This window comes from Bombus vancouverensis, chromosome 1 (assembly GCF_051014615.1).
Source record: "Bombus vancouverensis nearcticus chromosome 1, iyBomVanc1_principal, whole genome shotgun sequence".
NCBI lineage: Eukaryota > Metazoa > Arthropoda > Insecta > Hymenoptera > Apidae > Bombus > Bombus vancouverensis.
The window spans coordinates 10011999-10031526 of record NC_134911.1 but is presented as its reverse complement, the minus strand read 5'-3'; the positions used below and the strand labels follow the sequence as shown (position 1 = coordinate 10031526).

Sequence of the window (19528 nt, the reverse complement as noted above, 5' to 3'; positions counted from 1 at the left end):
GAGATACTTTAATTAACGTGGTAAAAAAAGACGTACTGCTTTCCGGTTTACTAATTTGTATTTTTATTTCGTAAAAAACGGAAAAGATTGTAGAAAAAGTCGGGTAGTGAAAAAATACACAAGAAAATATATGTTTGCAGTTAATTCATTAAACAGATAATCCTTAAAATTTTTCTATTTTGGTTTCATATTTATTTAACATATAATCGTTCTTGGTTAACAAACGACTTTATCTATCGTTGGTAAAAATTTAAACATGGTCAAATCAATTAAAATCATTGATTTGTTAGTTGATGCAAAAATTTTAAGAATTTGTGTGATAAACAGTAAAACTTTAAACTGGCTATAAATATCTTCCTGAGAAGCACTGATTCATCTATTGTTTTTCCATTGAATTAGCATTTTTTAATTCGTCATAAACTTCAACGATTTTTGCATTAACGTAACAATGAATCAGATATCTAATTTTACTTATTCCGTGAATTCATAAAAAAACTGTAAATTGAAATTCATAAATAGCATATAGAAAATATATATAGAATATGTGATAACTTCATACAAGTAAAATTTAGGAAGAAATTCAGTAATAGTTGCTATTGAATTATTCGTTTAATAATTAAAATGAAGTTTCTAAGAGAAATTTGTTGTTACCCTGAATACGAAGTTGTTACGTGTTTGATAATCGATTATTAATGATATATTATCGGATGCATTTACGTATTATCGATTCCAATCTAATTCATTCAAATGTTCCTATCATGTATACGTTACACAATAGCCCGTAAAAGAAACTCGTTATCCAAGCGAACATTGCCTTTTTGGTTTTGATGTATTATTGTATACAAAAACATATTTAATTTCACAAGTGATGTTTTGCTACAAACATCTTGAAAATTTCATTGGATACTAAAGTGAGTTGCAGATTTGAACATCTGTAATTCTACGAACTAAGAAATAACATTGCGATCGATCGATTTGGATATACGTATGTTATGCATACATATATTTATATACATTTATGTCTACGATATATACGTTCTTTGACTAGCAGAACAACAATCGCCCTAACAATAACAATGTAAGGATGCTACAATGCGTCATAAATAATAACGTTATTTTACTCACAATCCAATAAAAAACAAAATGCCTAGAAATTTCAGACCCAACTCCAATAATCGTAAACAGAGTTCTTTTGCCTAATATCGTATGCTTTAGTTGAATTTGATCGATCGTTCGCAATAATAATCGTTGAAATTTCAATTCCTACATAGTGTGACGAGTATTAACAGCCGAAACTTCAGCCAAGGTATATTAGATATGAGAAAGTGAACTACTAGTAAAATGACCGTAATGATCATTTGCGAGGATAAGTTTCTATATCGATATAATTCGAAATTTGTGGTCTTTAATTCGATGTTATTACTAGGAAGAAATCCAGGATTGTATTACTATCAATATGCTGGCAGTATCGAATTGTTTTTTTAATAGTAAACAAATTCGTTTGGAATGTTTTACCGATCAAGCGAACAATCTCGATAGATCAATGACGGAGCTGAAAAAGGGAGGGAGCACTAAATTTCACGGTGATTTCGCACTACGTGTTCGAAGCACGACAACGTGCTTCTCAGTCTTGGCCTTTTCACGAGGAACGGTCAGGCGTGGGCTTGGTCTTTGGTTTTCGTCCAAGTAACTTGCGAAACGAGGAGGTCCACCTCGATCGACTAATTCCTGTCGTGCTCTGTTCGTCCGGTTCGCTGCAACTAAGCGACTCGCTAATTTTCCTGCTTTTGCCACTGCTGCTGCTGGTGCTACTACCTCCATTTTCATAACATCGTGATCTTCGATCTCCGATTTCCGAAGAAAACCTGAACAACGAGAAAATTCAATGCGAATAATGTTTCGCTATTTCTTACGTAACTAGAAGGTACACGAACTTGGTGAAATATCAAGACGAACCCTGAATCGGATGAAAAGGCTCTAGCCGTAGCTGGAGCGCTCGAGTTAGCCGATGAAAGCGATATTTCAGCAACAAGAGTACTCGGATATGCTTCATCGTCGGACGCGCTGTTACTACTTGTGGTACTGCTGCTGCTAGCATTGCTTCCACCGGGGCTACTGTCGACGCTGGAATCGTCGATAAAACTTATTTCTCGATCGGCTAACGGTGAACTGGTCCTCTGTCCACGCGACATCGATGTCGTGGACGTTGTGCTAGGTCGGAACCAGGTACGTAAATCCTGCAGCGGCGCTTGAAGGCACTTGAAAAGATTTCCACTGAAACGTTTGGAAATTAGATAATTGTAAAGATAAAAGCCTTTTCTTCGTTATCGACTATCGGGGCTGGTCTGTTTACAGATACTCGTGTTTTTTCTAGGTTCGATTCACTTACTCGTCGCGATAATCATCGATCTCGGCAAAAGTGCGCCTCGCGTATAAACAAACGGAACACCGTCGTCGACGGCGGCAAGACGTAGCGTGTAGAGTCGCTGCACGAAGATGTCTCGCGGCGTGTCTCAATGTAATCGTTTCTCGAGTCAGCGCTGCGACACCTTCCTCTCGTCTACGCCTTTCCTCTCCCAGTTCTCCCTGTTCTATACGCAGCTTCTCTTTTAAAACTTCATTCTAGAGACACAGAATATACACAACATGACATTATAGCATAGATCGTCTTCATCGAAACAGATGCTGTTGCTCGAATTATCATTACCTCTCTTTCAAGAGCATCACGTTCAGCACGAATAACAGTAGCCTGTTTGACAACGTCCTGGCGAGCTCGTTCAAGAGTTTGCCTAGTAATCTCGTTTTGCGCCAGTTGCATCTGCAGACGGCGCAAAGCTACTTCCCGTTGCCTCTCCAGCCGATCCTTAGCAGCTATGCAACTGTCGCGTTCGGTTTTAGCTCTCTCCACCTCTTCCTCCAGACGAAGGCTTCGTTCCAGTTGCAGGAACAGCTCGTCCTCCTTGCCTCGCAGTTCTGCTTCGCAACCCTCCAGTCGCTTCTCCAACGACCGTCGAGTCTCCTCTAACTTGTCCCTTTCAGCCTGAAACAACCGGACAATTTTGTATTACACGAGTTTCTATCGTAATCCGATCTTTCCAATTCGTTTCAATAGTAACTCGAATTCAACTTTTGATTAAGGTCGGCTCGTTCAAGAAATTCGTTGATATTTACTCGATAAGTCATCTCGGTAACTCTTATCTTTCGAGTTATATCTTTTTATCGACTGAGTCACGATTGTTTTCGAGTCTGTACAACTAACGTAGATAGATTAGAGAATAATACCAACGAGGTACATTCGTGTAGCAGTGGTTGTCAACCGATAAGGCGAACGAGTCCGCAGGCAAGCGTTAACGGAGATAATAATTCTAATTAAAAAAGAGAATGCAACCGAATGCTTCCAGCACTGCATCTGATTTCACGGTCGTCGCTTTTGGATGCCTCTGTTGCGCCTGCAAACGGCTACATGCAAACATCATCGGTATTTATTACGGAACCAATTTTGCAGCTCCAGATTCGAATCTACCGTGCTCGAGGTAGGACGTACGGATATTGAAAGCGTACATTAGTTCGATAAGACGTGTTTACCGCTAAAATACGACCGAAATGACGTTCGTGTATCAAGGGTACCATCGACAGAAACGCTATTTATAGATCGAACACGGTACTTAGACTATGCGTTACGTTGCGTTGCTACGCGTGGCAAATCTATTCTCGCCGTTTGGCCGATTGCGTAAGTGCGACTAAATCGTAAATCATCGATTCTCCGTGTTGCTTCGCATACGAACGACCAGTTCGTCATTGAACGTTTCGACGTTGCTGGTCGAGCCGAGTGGAAGATCGGTAACTGAGCCGGCGGTATGACGTGATCCGGCCGATAACGCCGCCTCGGCCGCACCTCCCTCCTACGGCTGAGTCGCATCTAGCATCGCGCTAGATGCCACATTGTAGGTCAGCTTAGGCGGCCAAACTAGACTGTCGATGGTACGAGGTTGATGAACGGTAGTACGAGCCAGCTCAGCTCGGGGCAGGCCGTTTCGCGGCTTCTACTGCAACGAAACTAAACGAGGAAAGGTACGAAAAGAGAGGCTACGGAAAAAACAGGCTGGAAAGAAAGCGAAGAAAGTCAAGAGGAAGGAAGACGAGGGGCGCTGCAGGAACGAGTTGAAAGACAAGATACGAAACCGCAGAGGGAAAAGCGGAGTAACGAAATGTAACCGTTTCTTCTCCACGATGAACTTTTTGCCATTCGCTCGTCGTTGCTCGGCTTTGTCTCCGCGGTTTTGCCACTGTACGGTTTACCACGGTCAATTTTCTCTGGCGGCCAGTGCATAAGCAGACGTACAAGTTGACGCGCATCCACTAGAAGGCCAAGGGGAAACCAGTGCCCACGGGTGAAATCGACCTAAGTACTACTTACACGGCCTTCCTCCGGCTATCCTGCTCTGCGTCTATAGACACGACACGACGCCTCCGCTCTTTCCTAGACCTCTTTTCTCCAAAGGCTTCGCGGATTCGTCTCTTCCTTTTACTTTCTTTCCTATCTTTGTTTCCTGCCCGATATTACAGACTGGTTGGATTCTACAACCGGTCACGGAAAAATCACGCTACGCTGGTTCAGTTTATCGTTTCTTCGTAACTTCTTCTAGAAACGATTTAATCGCAGGTACATATTTAGTCGGACGAAGCCTACATTCCGCTTATTTTTCCTTCGATCGAGGTCAAATCTCGACAGTCGAATTAAACCTTGGCGTGCCAGTTAAAGTTGTAGGCGACGGTTAATTGCATGTCGATATTTCGAGGAACGCGAATCCGGAGCACGTGATTAGATAAAACACTGTACGCACGAAGATGGAACGTTCCCCTTCCGTTCCCCCATTGTTCCCGCGAGAAGGTTTCGTCACAGAGCTGCCGTCAAATTTCTTCGAAAAGTTCAAAGAGCGTGCGAGAGCCATAAACGAACGCCAAACGGACACTCGACATGGGAAATCCTGTCTGTCAATGTCTACGGTTACAGTGACTGCCTGACTGGCATCGGGGCTATTCAAACAGGATTGAGAACGTGTAAAGAATGGAACGCGTCGAGCTGTACCGCGTACGGTTTTTTCAGATCACGACAATCACACGCAAGAACTTTTTTTGTCAGGAATATTCGACCGTCCCAAAGACAGAAAAAAGAAGAAAAGAAAAAGAGAAAGAAAAGGAGCTTGAACAGTCATCGCGGACCAAGATATTCATTGGGAAGTAGAATTTTTATGAACGCAGGAACTCGCTCGAAATGTTTCTCATCCGGCGAACGACGACAGTGACATCTATCGATACATTTTTGCAAATACTAAATAAGCTGCGTAGTACAAGAAGACCGTTTTCTCTCGCGCATTTTTACGGATAATATTGCAACAGGCGAGAGCAAGTTGATTTCACTCGCGGTACAAGCTGCCTGGGGCCACAGATACCATCGAGCACAGACTAACAAGATCGCGGAAGGACTCTGATCTTTGTTGCAACCGTCTCGAGAATTAATTATACGTACGCGTTGCTTATCCCAGAGGCTTTCAAAGCTCAAGTCTCGATAGCAGCCCGCTATCGTGCGAAACCATTTTTATTCTCATCGAGATATAGATTACTACAGTATTAGGAAAAACGAAGGTTACAGTAGATTTTTCTAGAGTTCCGTAATTGTCGAGATTGAGATAAGTAGCGCGATCTCGGATCGAATCTACGAAACTCTGACGTATATTATGCTGCGTACGTTCTTTACGCGATAGAGAAAACTATCGACGGCGTTTCTTTGGCTTCGTTACGTTTCATTGGTTACCAGTTCCGCGTATCCGATATTTAATGTGTTACGCGTTATATTTTTACTAGATTCGCCGACTACTCCAATAAACCGACCTAGATATATATCGTTTTCCGTTACATCCATTTACGATCGTACCGTGTGGAACAGCAAATTTGTCTATTTTTCGAATTACAATAACACCGACGATTCCTATCGTTTATCATCGGCTGAATCTGCATTTGACAAGGTTCGATTAATTAAAAACGCTTACCTTCACCTCATGATAACGTTCTTCCAAGTAGTAGGCGGTACCTTTGGCTTCCTCATATTTCGCCGCCAAGGCAACATATTTATCATAGTGACGCTTGAACAGCACGAACCTGAAAGCAGATAGTATATTAAATATTTACTATCTCGAGTAGCTGATTTTTCATCATTTTCCGAGAACAATGATGCGAGTGAAAGTAAGTTTAAACAAATGGAAGAAGACAGAAAAATTTCGTGGAAGAATGCTAGTCGTACGATACAATCGCCTGACATCTGTCCGCGATTTTATTCCCATTTATTCGTATCAAACGAAACTCTACATTTCAGACGTTTCACCCAGCAAGTCTGATTCTATCATTGTCGTGGACGAAGATTCGAATGGCGATTAAAAGCCGACATAATTCACAGGCAGAACAATGATTCCGAGACAGACAGTCTCGTTTCAGTATCACCGAATGCGCAACAATCTTATTGGCCTATCAACCGCAGCGGATTGAGTTCGTCGTCGACGAGATCTCTCGTTAGAGATCTGCCGTTTGGAAACCGGAAGCGTGCTCAGGTCCCACGCGAAGGCTGCACCGTGTAACGAGCGATATTCGCCGCGACATCGAGAAGCTAGCGAGCAGGAAGCCGACCTTTCGGTCATGGCGTGGCCCGGTCGGGTCTGATGCGACCCGATGCGCTCGTCGGTTGCAAGCTGCTTGCAGTTGCTTCGCCAATCGATTTCTCTTTCTCTCTCTCTCTTTCTCTCTCTCTCGTTCCCTCTTCTTATTGATCGCTGCGAATCTGTTGCCCTCCACCGAAACTTCCTCTCTCCGGTTCTTTTTATCTTCACTCACTGACACTCGCACTGCCGTGTAACGGCTCGTCCATTCTCTCCGAGACTTTCGCTTTCACGATTGCTCGAGACGCGCGGTGCTCCCGCTTCGAGATCCAACAACGATCTTTGCCTGTCTTCCGGGTTGCCTGCCAACCAGCCCGCAGCCAGTCTCTACTCTGTTCTTCAAGAATCCGCCCGTCACGCCTTTCCGGACCGAATCTCCAGCGTCCTGTGAAACTGAAATATCGCAATGTAATTCTAGCCAGGTGTCGAAGGTACCGATCGCAATACGAGCCACCGATTATCTTCGGTTCTGCCTTTCGAACTCGCACACCTTCGAAGGATATACCGAGCGGAGGACAAAAGTTCAGATTCAGCTGCTGAACCGAGTCAGATTCACTTCAGCAGCTGAACTATACGTCAGTTTCCAGGATATTCGGCAAGACGATTCGATCAATGACGATAGTCGTCCATTCGGTCGAAAGTTCGAATATCAAATATCGAAGATAACACACACTGAGGGAACATTGTTTTCGACGATTCTTGGTTTCGTTGGTAGAATCGTGGAACGGTCGTTCGTTGCTCTTTGTTAAGCCAGAACCAACAAAATTCGCGGATGTGGCTAAGTAACGGCAGGTAACAATTCAGCTACTGTAAGAGAATTCTGAAAAATGTTCCTGGTAGAAATGATTTTAGAGAAAGTTACTATTGGTGAACCTTCGTCCGGCCACAAAATAGTCCACGATGGCCGCAGAAATATAGTAGCAGTAGTAGTAGTAGTAAATAGTAGTCTGGTCGAATGCATATTTTTTCAGAGACAAATTGATAGTAGAAGTGTTTTTGTATCATATTATTCAGAACGATACGCAGTACAAAATAAACGACATTTTTCATAAACGAGAAATACACCAATCTTTCTTACATTTCGTTTTATGTCTTGGAAACTATTTGTCATAGGTGAAAAAGTTTCGGTGGAAAGTTAATAAAACTTATTATCTGTAAAATGCGACCTGCTACGTTATTATAAGCTCAATCGTTAGGTTGGAAATTAGTAAAAAGCGCGAAGAAGTCCATTTTCTCTCAGTCGTAAAGCTCCGGTTAGATTTGTGGTACAATGATGCAATCGTACAGTCGCTCAAACCGTCGAGGCTCTGTGACAAACGAGTACTACTCGTACTAAGACAAACGGAAAATTTGTTATTTGCAATAAAAAGCTCCGAGCTTACACGCTATATAGGAAGACCTATATTTTGATATATAAGTAAACAAAAATATTGTCACTCAAATGCTAAAATACAACTTTTGCATTTTTCACTATATCGTAGTGGAACTTGTTCTACCGATTGCTGCAGTCAATTAAAAAAAAAAGCGTTTCTCTAAACTATTAAACATCAAGAAATGAAATAGGTCTGTTTACAGTTTATTGTTTGCGTTACATGTGGGTCTTTTTTGATCGGAAAAATATTTACGAAACTAAAAATTGTGACTCATGGAAGAAGTATAAAAATAAAGGAAACGATTGGTATCATCTGTTTCATTGTTGAACATTACTTAAAGTGTGAGATCGTACGATCGTACCATTGTATCGACAATTTTGATTAAAGTTGTAAACGATTGGAGAAAAAAGGATTTCTTCGCGTTTGTTGCTAATTTACAAGCTAACGATTATGCTTATCATAACGTAACAGGTCTCATTTTACAGATAATAAACTTTATTAGCCATAACTTTCTATTGAAACTTCTGCAGTCTTACAGACAGTTTCTGGGACGTAAAACGAAATGTAAGAAAAAGTTGTGTTTTTTCGTCTAATCGATATTTTGTTTATGGAACATCGAAGGAAAATTGTTTCCAAGTTGTTTACTTTCTTTCAAATATCGTTCCTAATCGCATTATGCGAAAACATTTGTATCGTCAATATGTTGCCGGATTTAACCCTCTCTGAGCTTAAGTCGCGTGGACCGTAGTATTAACCAGTCAGCCATCTTCGACGAGTATACTCGTCACGAAGAAATGACGATATTTCGTGTTGATGACGAGCCCTGTCGATAATAAAATGAAAAAATAAAACAGTCATTTCGTTACAATTTAATTCCATATTATAACAGTCCTAGCAGGGACTCAGTCCGATACCTGGGCATGACCCTGGACAGGAGACTAACGTGGAAGAAACACATCTCAGATAAAACGAAGCAACTAAAGGACAAACTAAAAAAACTCTATTGGCTCACGGGCCGACGCTCCAAACTGAAAATACAGAATAAAATTACCCCCTACAAGACCGTAATAAAACCTGTCTGGACCTACGGAATCCAACTATGGGGAACAGCAAGTAACTCCAACATCGAAATACTACAACGCTTCCAATCGAAAACGCTAAGATCCTTAATAGACGCACCTTGGTATGTTACCAACAAAACCATCCATCGCGACTTCAAGATACCCACAGTCAAAGAGGAAATAGCAAAATACAGCGACAGATATAGCAAAAGAGTCAACAAACACCGAAACCCCCTAATCACTGGGGGTCTTGACACGACGGACCAGATTCGCAGGCTGAAGAGGCACTACCCGCTAGACCTAAACGCTAGATTCATTTAGTTATCCAAATTAAGCATATGCACTTACTTATAATACTTATAAATTATACCTATCTGTAATAAGTATTAACTTATTGTAAATAAACAGCCATGTCACTGCGCCACGCCAGAAAAATTACTGAAAATTCTCAACGCGAGAATTGATTGTAATTTCAACAAATAAATAAAAAAAAAAAAAAATATTATAACAGTCACACTGTGTTCGACGAGTATACTCGTCATCGCTTACTTTTCCCCATACATTTTAGGTACACACTTTTCAAAGAACATAGGGAATAGCACTATGGGGAACAGCAGCAATGAGCCATATAACCAAAATAGAGGCAATGCAATCTAAAATACTCAGAACAATAGCAAACGCGCCATGGTACGTTAGAAACGAGGACATTCGGAAAGACCTGGGAATATCAACGGTCAAGGAGGAGATTAACAGAAGTGCGAGAAGGTACAGAGAAAGAATAGCAACGCACCTGAACCGGCTGGCAGCGGAAACAGTCGGCGCATCAAACATAAAGAGAAGATTAAAAAGGAAACACCCAACAGATCTCACAAAGGACATAACCTAACAAACAAACACTCACCACACTAAAAAAATAAATCAATCAAATTCGAAGATGGTATCCCACTGGGGGTAGCCATCCACATGTTATATTATTATACCACTAAGCTATAATATTTTACCGAATGTCCTACTGGGCAAATTGTAAAATGTAAATAAATAAATAAAAAAAAAAAACTTTTCAAAGAGGTCGCAACAGCTAACTGGTTAAAGGCCAAGGATCAGTTGGCACACAGTTCAAGACACCTCAGCGCTTGTAACGACCATAGGCGTAAAAATTAAATAAAATTCTTCTGAAATATACCGATCGTGATACGTTTTTCTGTGAACCTTACAATGACGGATGTTTAACACGTTGAATGTGACGCCAGTTTTACAAGGTTTGACTATGTTGAAATACAGGTTGGTTGGTAACTGGTGGTACAAGCTGAAAGGGGGTGATTCTACGCGAAAAAAGAAGTCGAAAATATATGTCAGAGATGAAAAGACACCGGAGCCGTCCCTCTGGAACTTCGTGAAAATCCGTAAAATCGTAATTAAAGTTTACAGCCGTAATTAAACAATTTGCCGTCGTCCTGCCCAATTGTACTTGTTTGCGATTTATGATAATAAACTTGGGCTCAAGGCGACCATCAGTCGCCGAACGTAGCCGCGGTCAACGCTTCGCCTAACAAAGGTGTGGAATTATAGTATGACCCTCGTTAAAAGAAATACCAATAGAGGTACTTGACAGTAAAACATTCCAACGGTTCCTTCGGACAATGAATACCTGATGTTGAGGCACGTACACAGCACAAGTTCAGTTAGCCCGAGGACCTGCTATAAAACCTGGATCTTCTGGCAATTAAGATTTTCCAAACGGACAGACAGTCTTTGTCCCAAACTGACAAATTTACAGCGACGTCAATTTCCCTTACTTTCGGAACGAGGGCTATACCCGACGGATCCGATGATCTCGTGTCCTTAGACAAATCCCATCATAGTTTTCCTCTGTGGCATCATTGGGACGAAAATTCCTTCCTTCTTGAGATCCCACTGACGAAGGGAGCAGCACCTGACGATCAGTGAGTTTGAGGCAGAGCAAGTATATCTTTCATCCCGTTGACCGTGGATTCGTCATGGAACCTAAGACCAATGTCACTAACATCGCAAGTGCCCAACCACTGCTGTTGATTGTCGAATCGGTGGTGTCCATACTCGTAGCATCAGGCCGTATCTTCGTTATCACACAACGATGGCCAACTCCAAGGGAGGTCTATCAAACTCCCACAACCCTGTTCCTGACTCTTCTCCGACATATAGAATAAAATTTTTTTTTAATTTTTCCATCGAGACAACGATCTACAGTGAGATCCGTTACAGCGAGACGCGATAAATTGCACGCGTACCGAGCGAAAATTCAAAGTCGATTTTCTCGAAAACAAAGCCTCAAACGAAAAATTGTTATTCTATATTTTCGACTTCTTTTTTCGCGTAGAATCACCTCCTTCCGCTTGTACCACCAGTTACCAACCATCCTGTATTACATACAAAAGATATGTTACGGTAATCATCATTATAATCATCATTAATGAATTTATCTCACTGAGATGACCGGTGACCCTCATGCTATTCGACGTGTTAACTTGAAATGCCACCAGGTTGCAAAAATATTTTCCCGCGTACCTTCGCATACTCGATTAGCAGAATTTTTACAGATTTCAGGTTTTGAACCGCACGCTCTACGCATTAATTACTGCAAATGTCGTAACCATCTATTTAATGCCTTAACACATTGTTGACCGGCAATTTTACTGAGAATTATGTCACTGTCTGTGAAGTAAAACAATATAAATTTTATTTATTATTCAACTTTTAATATTTCTTTTTCGTATGATAAACAGTGTAACAATCACCTACGTGTAATGGTACATAACAGCTTTCGCAAATATATCTAGTTTCGCTGCGTTTTCATTTTGAAGAGCATATTCTACACGCTATAGTCGGTTTTGTTTCTCTGCCAGTGACTATTGTTTCTAAGACGTGGTCTGACGCTGATGCGAAAAAAAAAGCGCATCACGAGTTTACGCTCGGCCATGAAACATAACGTTTAGCCATGAAAACACGAGTTAACTCGTGACCGGTCAACAATGTGTTAATATTAAGGGAATATTAGAAACGAGCAACCCACGAAATACATGGCGACTTTTCTACGAGTACCAACACAGAGATACACGTGGAAAAACATAATTCTGGAAAGCATTCGCTTAGCTGTTCCGGACGAAACGCACTTTCCCTTCCTTTTCTATTCTTCTCTCTTTTCCTTCTCTCGTCGCAGTGACACAGCAAATCTCGGTTCAGTTCTTATCGAAAAGATCAGTGGCCATTACAAAGAACACTGCTCGCTGTACGAGTCTCTGTCTCGTCCATCGATGGATATTACACGAGGTTTTAATTTAGGATCTCGATACATCTTGCGACCAGAGGCTGCCATACAATTGCAAATTTGGCTCACAGCCCAATGTGCCACACGTCTATTCAAATGGAAACTTTCGTCGATACGCAGCTCACAAAAAGAAACGAGAAATCTGGACGCGTATTCGCGTGGCGACATTCGGCCGACAAGGGAAACTGCACGTATTGTTGGCGAGAACACGCGTGTTGCATAACACGAGAGTAAGCGAAGCGACCCGGTAAAGCTGGGACAACAAAAAATGTTCGACTTGCGTCGCTCGTAAATCGGGTCGTTCGTCGATGGAGAAATTGGCGTACGAATTAGACTACCGTTTATCACGAGCAGCGCTTCGAACAGTTTGCATAATAACGATTTTCCAGCGACTTTCTAAGCCAAGTATTCCAGTGAAAGGGTTAACGACGATGTGTATCGTCGCGACCAAAAATGGCGCAGCAACCACAAAAGGGCGTGTTATGCTCGTTTCTTGTCGTTTTTTGCCCCGAGCGGTGTGTGTTTTTTGCTAGGAGATCGAATATCTACTCTACTTCGCGATGTGCGTTAGCGAAAGAAAGCGAAGAAACGCGTCTTTTCGGGAACTCTGGTGAAATTTGTTTATGAAGCAAGCAGAACGAAACATCGTACTATCGTCACGACATTGGTAAAAAGATTTGTCGAAAGATTCGTTCTCGAGTAATTCGTACTTCCCGTTTATCGATAAAAATAAAGTATAAAAATGGAATTAATAAATAAATGATAAACCATGGAACACGACACTAAATGCAGCTCTGTAACGAACTACATTCGTGCCGTTTAATTTCCAACGATTTGTTAATTGCAACTATTCCACTCGTCTACGTGGAACGACTAACTCAACCGGTTAACTGCGTTCGACGTGTATACGCGTCAATCCACAAGTTTATTTCGTTGCGGTTGACGTGTATACTCGTCGTGCGAAAGAAAAAATTACCACTTATTGTAAGAACTGAAAATTTCGGTGAAAAGTAATACAAAGGACATTTAGTGGTATGTTCCCTTTATGTATTTTATAGATGAAAAATCATTTGATTATTCTCTGCTGTGTACAATGTATCGCTTTTTCTAAATTGAGTTGATTATTTTCCCCAATGTATCCCCATTCGTGTACTTTATTATTTTTTGGCAATTTTTAAGTTCTTAATAACGATGCCTTTTTCAACATCGTTTGGATCGTTTCTTCGCAAAAATTAATGATAGGAACATTTGCCATACGTTCGATGTGTGTCCTTGTTTGATTTTAACTACGCAACGCGAATGGGATTTTTTTAGATCAAACTCCGCGGTTTAACAGCTTAACTACGCACGGTTAATTATTTAACCGTAGAAATGTATATGGAATTGGTATTAACGCTAGCCAACTCAGCGAGAGAAACACAACAGCAAGGCGGAATTATTTTCCGACCGTTACCCGCCAAGACCTAGAAGCTAGCCTCGTTCCTTTAAAATACACTAAACTCTAAATGGTACAGTACATTTTCACGGTATGTACCTATTCTGCAACGAATTAAATAACCACGTACATAGTAGTTAGCTAGCCACGTTTTTTTCACGAATAAACAAGTAAATACCGTGATATCAATAAATCTTGCCAAAAAAAAAAAGAAAGAAAAAAAGAAGAAACCGGATTCCAATGCTTCTTTTCGTTAATCTCGAAGTTAACGAGCGAAGTTTCCAAGCAATTCGCCTGTATATAACGATCGCCGTTGGATATCTCGAAAATCTAAATAAAGATAACCTCACACCGCGTTTCTTTATTTCGCAAGTGACAAGGTTACCCCTTTGCAGACCACAGACTAATTTCTTAAATTGGTCGCTGTGACTTATATATCTTAATTGGTACATTTACAATATAATGACGCAATCGTTTCATCGATGGGAAATCGAAGAGATGGGGAAAAACGGGTTTGCAAAAGCTCGAAGAAAATGGAATTAGAAAGCGAATGCTTTTACTTTATTCGTTTCTCCGGGACTCGATCCTATTTTTATTGTAATACGTACGTACGTATGTATTTCGGTTGACGTGGATGATACACAATGGAAGGATAACGAAGACGGAGAAACTGCTCTCAAATATATCGCTATCTTTAGCTCTGTTCTTTTCTGCACAATGCCTGAAGAGCCAACCGATGGCGCTCGACATCGGAGGGGCACGAGTCAACGGTTACGCATCGGAGAACTCGTTGATCGTCGATTCCGATACCTACATATATTTAGCTGATCGAAACGATACCGGTAGAACTGGAACTCGTGCTTTTTCCTTCAATGTTGTCAACTCAATGAGGAAGCCTCTCTAATAAAAATACGTGTGAATTTTATGCGATATTACACGTTCATATCGCTATTAAAATTGTATCGTTATTTGAGAGGTTAGGTTATCGACCAAATATCGATGAGACATGCCAAAGTTTAAAATCATAATGGCTGACAGCTCTCTAATGAAAATACGTGTGAATTTTGTGCGATATTACACGTTAATATCACTATTAAAATTGTATCGTTATTTAAGAGGTTATATCATCGACCAGATATCGATGAGACATGCCAAAGTTTCAAATCATAATGGCTGACAGTACTGTTTTAGTACGTATGCGAATCGCTTAATGCGTGAATATATATTCTGTAGCATATACAAATGACGACTGTGATAGGAGGTTAGCATGGGGCGTCGTGTTGCCAAAAATGAAAGTTATTTTTAACCTATTCACGATTCGTATTTTTACCATTGAACGTGCATTGCGCGTGAAATATTCGGTATCTGTTTCCAAGCATCTTTCGGGAGAATAAATTTCTTTCCGAGCGATAAAAAAAGAAATACCTAACGGAAAAGAAAAAAAGAATTCGTGCTCGCGCTTATGATTAATCATCGCAGTTTGTCTTATAAGTAACGAGGGTAAAAGAAGCGCAGCTATCTCTCTAATTACAGACAAAATTACTGAAGTTGTTGAAACCGAGGCGAGCTGATTAATTGCATTGATTAAATCGCGTTTTAAGTGGACGCCCGCTGGCTCCACTTCGGAGTCGTTCGTAATTTCCTTCGAAGCTGTTTTCATTGAGACCGTCTCGCGCTATTCTACGGAAGCCGCTCCTTCTTCATTAAAAATGAAACGCTCCTCGCTTTCCGTTTTTAAACACGTTGCGTGTCTGCTGCGTGCGCGCGTCTACGAATCAGATAGCTCGAATAGTTTGTCAATGATTCGACGTCATCGACTAAATCGAACTACATGCGACATAACACAACGTGACGCGACGCGACGCGACGATGCGAACCGGAAACGATCTTTCCTCTTCCGCGCGCATTTACGTGTACGCGTTCCGATCGACGATTTAAGATTTATGCTGTTCGTGATAAATCGAACAAATTCGTCGTCGCTGCCTTTCGTAAAAGCACGTTCGCAAAATTCACGAGAACGTTTCTAAGTATTTTGATTATTCGCGAAGAGATATGCTTTAATCGTTTCTGTCGTAAAAACATCTAACCGCTTTAACTCGTCTTAATCTTGCCTTAACTAATTCTTCCAAATCGCGTAGATTGAAATCGAAAATATTCAACCAAATTAAATCGGTAATCCCGTGTTTCGAGAATTCGACAAAAGCGTATTAATTACGGGTAGTGGAAAATTACTAACGATATAGAAATCTGTGCGATTAATTATCGAAAAAGAAATTGAATCGCGCAGCTACATCACTTTTTTCAAGTTTTAAACTCTCTCTTGTCTACCGATAAACAGAGCAATAATTTTATAGTCTGCTGGGGTCGAACATCGGCGTTAACACGAATACGGATGTTACGCATTTAATGTTTTAGGCATCGTTGCGAAGCATAGGAAATCTCGTAAAGCTCGTCTACGTTTATAGTTAACATACATATCCCGTAGTCCCGGATCTCGCGCCCGCGGCACTTGCAAATCTAGTAATATCAGCTTCGAAACGAGCTCCTCGGGTCGTAAATTATCGAGAAGCCGGCACACGAGTATTTCATTGGAATCTTTGGTTTCTTCCATTTCGATCGCTTTTATCGGTGCGCTTATTATACGGTTCGAGTATTCGCTCGTACACGACCTCTATCTTTCGGTCGACGAAAGTAGGAATCGAAGCGACTCGTTTCAGGAAAAGATAGCAAGCTAAAAACATGCGTTCGATATCGGACAATTTATTTACGACTTTCGACAAAAACCAATAGCTTAAAGATAAAAATCGGTGATATCATTGACTTAAATATACAGCGTGGTACGTCAATAGGTAAAGTCGAGAGATCGATGTTCACGAAACGTATCAATACATGTGGCATAAAAGTATCGACTGACGAAAAAAAAAAGAAAAAAATGTGCAAACACCGCACCGGCGAGAAAAGCAATATCAAAGTACAGAAAGTGTTCAAAGAAAAATTTGCTTGGGAAGGAACCTCGGAAAGAAGTTGCCTCGTCGACTATCGATCGAATCATTCTGAAACGTTTCTTTTTATTTTAAGTTACGTAAACGAAACAAAGAATGTTCTAGCAGGAAGCTAGCTCTGCATTAATATAAATTGTCACGCACGATAGCGACCAGCAACCTTACCCGATCTAATTGCACAGAATAAAGGATCGAAGGAAGAAAATGAGAAACGTGTACGAACCTGTAGAGATCATTTTCAGTGACGATGTCTCGGATGGAATCCTCTGGATCGATACGATCCGCTGGAAAACCCGCCGGTCTGGCAACCCTCGAGGACAACAAGGGACACGGTGGTTTTATGGTGGAGTCAGTGGCCTCGTGGAGGGCGCTGGCCGCAATAAGGTCGTCTTCAGAAGCGGTACTAGGTAGAGGCACGTTTGGACTCGGAGATCGCGAGCCGGAGATCACACCGAGTAAATCCTCGCTCCTGGAATGTCTCATTTCCATAGCACCGTATCTTCCGGTGGTTGTCGTCATCCTTCTACCGAATCACCGTAACACGCTCGATTTTTCCACGACCGCGACCCGGTTACACGTGGTCGTCCTCTTTTCCTTCGTTCTCGTTGCCACGACGACCTAGACAGCCCGAAGGAACCGACTACGATCTAGTTCTCGCTACTCCTATCCGGACTGGCCTCCTCTTACTACCTTTTAGTCGACTCCCTAGAGAACCGCGATCCACCGATTTTCATCTCCGAGATATTTTCTCTCTTTCGCTCCTGTTTCGCCACCGTTGCTCCTTCCACTTGGCGCGCTTCTCTTCCACTTCCACGAGAGCGCACGTCCTCCGATTCCTTCTTCGTTCGCGGCCAACCAGAATTCCTATCGTCTTCTTTGCGTTCTAGTTCATCGCTCGATCTTTCACACCAAGTGATTTCTCTTCGACATTTCTTTCTACAATCTTTTCACAAGAGGATAGCATAATCGTCCAAGCAAAAGATAACGCTCGTCTAACTTTAAATCGCCGCTACACACTTTCTCGATCTCCAGTATGAACACGCGCACGTCGGCCAAGCATCAAATACCACTGAGGGTAACGGACTTTTGCGTCAACTATCCGTTACGTATATTCGCACGTTGGTACGCGCATTACCGAACATATCACCGATCGCGCCACTTTTTCGGTTTCTTCTCTTCCTTCGATCAACTTGCATTCGAACGTGTCCCTACGAGTTGCCAGGTATCACGTCGAGATACCATTAACAGGATCAACAGGACGTATCCTCGTCATGGACGAATCCACGTTTCGACGATCGTGCAAAGATCTGTCGGTCACGAAACAATCCACGAATCTAATCGCCGATCAGATTCAAGCCGCCATTTTTACTCGATTCTATGAATATTGTTGTATCGTATCTTTTAAAAAAACACCAGACACACAGTACACGACGATTATTCTGCTCTTTGTAATTAAAGTAATTAGAAAAAGAAGGGTGGTTCTTCTGGACGGACCATGCGCGGTAAACACGATGCACACAAGTACCTGGGAGCGTCCACTTTGCACAATAACAATTTTACTTCACACGATTCTTCCGCACACTGTGCTCGTTCGTAGATTTTTCTGCCGTTCCACCTTTCTTTCGCGAGCTACGACCAAAGTCTGCCGTAACGGGAACCGACGAAGCCGCTTTATCCTTTCGCAAAGAAGGGGCATACGAGAAAGGATATACCTGCGCTCTTGCGCGTTCGTCAGGGATATAAGCTGGCATTGACCAATAAACGTCCCTCTGAGGAAAACAGGTCACATGACGGGTCACAGGTACAAAATCCTTCAACCTTCTCCCTTTAATTTTCTTCCAGGTAGATAACTCGCAATTTTATGATCGTTCTTTTCAAAAATGACGCGCAATTTCATTAAAGCCATTGAAATGATCACGATATGACATCTAGTGTTCTCAATCGTTTTAAACGTTCTATTTCTTCGTTTCCCCGTAATTTTGCATATAATGTGGCCTTAACGAAAGGGAGGTTAGTCTCTGTTTAAATATTGCGTATGCTTTGCATTGTCTCGTGAAAAAAAATATGTTACACTGCGATGAAAATAAAGCATGAGATTGTTGAGTCGTTCAATCATTTGTACAAACAATACTGTAACAATATAATACTATGAATGTTCATCATGATTGCGATTATCAAACTTATAAAAAGTTATACAGGTTACAATACTTCGGTCAACGTCCAAAATTTTGATGTTGCTTTACCGACTTCCATGGTTGGCAAAGTTATGCATGTAATTTCCCTATATATGTATTTCCTAGAATAAGCGTTAGCAATTGGTACTTACAGAGAGGAAATCTCTGGTACTTGCACGGACAGAAGAATCCCCACCGTAAACAGTGGTTTCATGGTAAGGCGATCTATGAACGTAGAAATTCGTAAAAACTACATCAAATACAAAATATCGTACAAATATCGAAATAATCTAAAGGTGGAGTAAACATTGCTATCTGTTTGTGCTTTTACGAGATTTATAGTACAATACGGTTTTACTTACCTACTTACAAGTTGACAAGTTGATACTAAATTCGAAATTTATAAAAATTCGAAAAGTGAAAAATTCATTCAGGATGTGTGATGGAATATTTCGGTGGTAGATAATCG

General features: G+C 41.3%; 1 protein-coding gene across 5 annotated transcripts; it reads right to left on the bottom strand.

Annotated features, from left to right (window-relative positions):
- Positions 1–16: 16 nt before the first annotated feature.
- Positions 17–19366, bottom strand: LOC117153241 (uncharacterized). 5 transcript variants are annotated; one of them, XM_076618020.1, is made up of 7 exons: positions 17109–17248; positions 6367–7103; positions 6051–6159; positions 2708–3040; positions 2390–2622; positions 1957–2274; positions 45–1865 (listed from the first exon to the last, which is right to left on the bottom strand). In XM_076618020.1, the coding sequence occupies exons 2-7, from the start codon at positions 6402–6404 to the stop codon at positions 1640–1642; spliced, it is 1257 nt and encodes a 418-aa protein (XP_076474135.1). In that variant the 5' UTR covers positions 6405–7103; positions 17109–17248; the 3' UTR covers positions 45–1639. The 5 variants fall into 5 exon arrangements, with proteins under 5 accessions (XP_076474130.1, XP_076474135.1, XP_033182996.1 ...); XM_033327105.2 differs by having other exon boundaries at positions 63–1865; positions 6682–7103; XM_076618015.1 differs by lacking the exons at positions 6367–7103; positions 17109–17248 and adding an exon at positions 19212–19366 and having other exon boundaries at positions 17–1865.
- Positions 19367–19528: the final 162 nt, after the last annotated feature.

Bases quoted from the DNA above. Each gene is read 5' to 3' on its own strand.
- LOC117153241 (XM_033327101.2), bottom strand. From the start codon at position 17,404: ATGACGACAACCACCGGAAGATACGGTGCTATGGAAATGAGACATTCC. The intron at 2,275-2,389 runs GTAAGTGAATCG...CAAACGTTTCAG, and splicing joins ATCGATGATTATCGCGACGA to TGGAAATCTTTTCAAGTGCC. The intron at 1,866-1,956 runs GTTCGTCTTGAT...CTCGTTGTTCAG, and splicing joins GCCTTTTCATCCGATTCAGG to GTTTTCTTCGGAAATCGGAG.